This window comes from Nematolebias whitei, chromosome 18 (genome assembly GCF_014905685.2).
Source record: "Nematolebias whitei isolate Nwh7 chromosome 18, NemWhi1, whole genome shotgun sequence".
Classification (NCBI taxonomy): Eukaryota; Metazoa; Chordata; class Actinopteri; order Cyprinodontiformes; family Rivulidae; genus Nematolebias; species Nematolebias whitei.
In genome coordinates this window covers 16672494-16675754 of record NC_056515.1, presented here as the reverse complement: position 1 = coordinate 16675754, position 3261 = coordinate 16672494, and the positions used below count along the sequence as shown (strand labels likewise).

Genomic DNA, 3261 nt, shown 5'->3' with positions numbered 1-3261 from the left:
TGTGTACTCTTACTAAGGTCACGTACTCACTATACTGTGTACTTTTACCGAGGTCATGCACACACTATACTGTGTACTTTTACCGAAGCCATGTACACACTATACTGTGTACTTTTACCGAGGTCATGTACACACTATACTGTGTACTTTTTCTGAGGTAATGTACACTTTACTGTGACTTTCCTTTTTGATAAATCCTATAGTTAGGGTCTGCTTGTCATGCTGTCTTAAGTTTAGACTACTAGAGGACAAATTGACCAAATTTCTTTAAATTAATTGTTAAAACTGAATAGTTTTCATTTGATACTATTTCTATCTTAACGTGTGATTCTTGACCTGCCATTGTGTATCTGTTCCTCCTTCCTGTTCCTCTCAAACCCAGCCGATCGAAGCAGCTGGCCACTTGTCCTGAGCCTGGTTCTGCTAAAGGTTTCTTCCTCATGAGGGAGTTTTTTCTTTCCACTGTCGCCTTCGTGCTTGTTCAAGATGAATCTGTGATGAAGTTAAACTCAAAGCAGTCTGCTCCACATATAAATAATATTAAATTATTATTTTATATGTGAATGTTTCTGTTCTGTGTCTTGAGACGACTTCTGTTGTGACTTGGCGCTATTTAAATAAACTGAATTAAATCGAATTGAACTGAATTGTGTGTACAAGTACTAACGTTGCAGCATCAATCAGAGGAGTCATGGCCTTGGTCCCGCCCCTGAGGTTTATCTGACAGTAATAGTTACAGATCAAAAAGGATCAACAAGTGAGGCGTACCAGAGTCTGCCAAGGAGCTGGAGGCCCAACATTCTGGTGGTAGTCCCTCATGTAGTCGTAGGACTGAAACAGGTAAAGAGCGCACAGGTAAACGTGTGGTTGTGACGTCACACTGAAAACACGCAGCTAACATGCCAACAGGTCATGACTCACCCCGTTCAGAAACGTGTCTCGTCTGACTCCAGAGAATCTCCTGCGGAGTTCAAACCAAGCTATCACTTCTTCTCAAATTATTAGCATATGTACAATGTGCTGTGGCCCCGCCCACTTTCAGGTGAGTGTTGCGATACGTCTGTGTGGCTCACCTGTCCACCGGCTGGTTCCGTAGGTCCTGGATGAACCCTGATGATGAATCAAAGCGTTAATGTTCTGCAGTCAGACACTGATGTCACCTGAATCTGAAGCAGGTAACACGCTTTTTTTAAAATTAAAATAAATTCCTGATTTAAAATGGGCTTTTAAACTTCAGCTCGTCTTCAGCTTCTTTAGACATCTGCAGACAGGTCTCTCATGAAGACAGGTCTTTCGTGACCGCTTAAAGGACACTGACTGGTTGACATGTGGTCTCTGATCCTGAAACCTGACCTGATCTAGACCAGGTCAGGTCTCCAGCAGCATGTTACCATGGTAACAGACGGGTAGAAAGTAGACCCCCTGAACATTGAAGTTTCTTTAGACACTAATACTGCCTTGCGTTTCAGGGACCTGAAAGCAAAAGGTAGTGTGTGTGTGTGTGTGTGTGTGAGGGGTCAGTTCAAAGAAAACCTCCAGGTGAAGCACCTGCTCGTTGGTTGAAGTCAAGTGGACCGTCTGCACGTGGACGCTTCCTGTTGTGGTCAAACTCTTCAGGTCGACGCCTACACGAATAGGTACACAGGTGAGACGCACTTAAATACACACACACACTCACTCTCACACACACACACTCTCACACACACACACTCACACATACGTACATAAAAACAGATGTACACAAACAAGCACACACCTGTATATACACACAGGAAACGACAGCCACAGAAATCAAATGTTCCCAATGGTTACCTGAAAACACCTGAGCTCTTATTACCTGGTTTAACTAAACCATCATATGTCGAGTTTATTACCTGGTTTAACTTATCCAAACCGTTACAAGTCTATAACCTGGATTACATAATCTAAACAGTCACATGTCAAGTTTTTAACCAGGTTTAACTACGGTAATCTAAACCATCACATTACAAGTTTACTACCTGGGCTAACTAATCTAAACCATCATGTTGAGTTTATTAACTGGTTTTACTAATCTAAACCATCACATTACAAGTTTACTACCTGGGTTAACTAATCTAAACCATCATGTTGAGTTTATTAACTGGTTGGTTTTACTAATCTAAACCGTCACATGCCGAGTTTGTAACCAAGTTTAACTAATCTAAACCATCACACTGAGTTATTACCCGATTTAACTAAACAGTCACATGTTGAGTTTATTACTTGGTTTAACTACGGTAATCTAAACCATCACGTCAAGTTTATTGCCTGACTAATCTAAATTGTTACGTGTCAAGTTATTACCAGGTTTAACAAATCTAAACTTAGCATGACAAGATTGATATATGGCATAAGTTATCTAAACTGTCACGTTGAGTTTATTACCTGGTGTAACCAATTTAAGGTACATCCCTGTGAAACTCGTGTTTGTGTGTTTTATATATACATGTACTTTTGGAAACAAGTGAAACTGTTTTGTTCCTGCAGAAACAGCTAAAGATTCAGGAATGAAGCTGCAACCAGAAGACTGATCCGCTCACCATGAGCAGAATCATTTGAAATATTTACTTGAACCTTTGATTCTCCTTGGTGGACTGAATAAAGCAACAGATTTTTGTTGTTATATTGCATGTATAACTTTGACCGGATGTGGATCAGATAACATTTAGAATAAATTAAAACTTGGTTTTATGATGAGCTTTTAGAATCATTTCACCCTAGAAATAGTTAATTAACTTTAACTAATGATTAATTAAGCAGATCTTTACGTTCATTAAAACTTCTGATTGAAACTATGACTGCTCCGTCTACGTCTTGCTGCAGAACAGGTGAGACATCCAGGGTCTGTTGCTATGACGACACACCCAGGTAAAAAGAGAACCTGGAGTTACCTGCTTCACACGGACCCCTGTCCTCATTGGTCAAGTCATAAACTGGTCCTCCTGCTGGTCTTGCAGTGAGCTCTGGATCAGAGGTGCGGCTGGTTCCACAGACCTCTGATCCAGGTTCTGGTTCTGACTCAGGTGTATTTCAGACACACTCACACACAGGAGTAATAAAGAGAAGAAGAAGGAGCCTGTGGGGGGACAACCTACCGCTTGTGTTGTTATGAGGGAGGGGACACACTTTCTAACAAACAGTTGGTCTCCTCATCAGTCCATTTAAAGCCTTTATAACGCTCTTATTTTCAAAAGGTGTGGGGGTGATGGTGATGATGATGGTGCAGTCCTGTCAATCAAT

The 3261-nt window shown here is 41.0% G+C and overlaps 1 protein-coding gene across 1 annotated transcript in view; it reads right to left on the bottom strand.

The window, feature by feature from the left end:
• ythdc1 (YTH domain containing 1) overlaps window positions 1-3261 on the bottom strand; it is a gene marked incomplete in the record, with an annotated part of 37460 nt that overhangs the window by 4507 nt on the left and 29692 nt on the right. Inside the window, 4 exon segments of the mRNA XM_037692113.1 lie at window positions 769-831; window positions 922-961; window positions 1074-1110; window positions 1549-1625. Coding sequence (XP_037548041.1) covers window positions 769-831; window positions 922-961; window positions 1074-1110; window positions 1549-1625 — 217 coding nt within the window.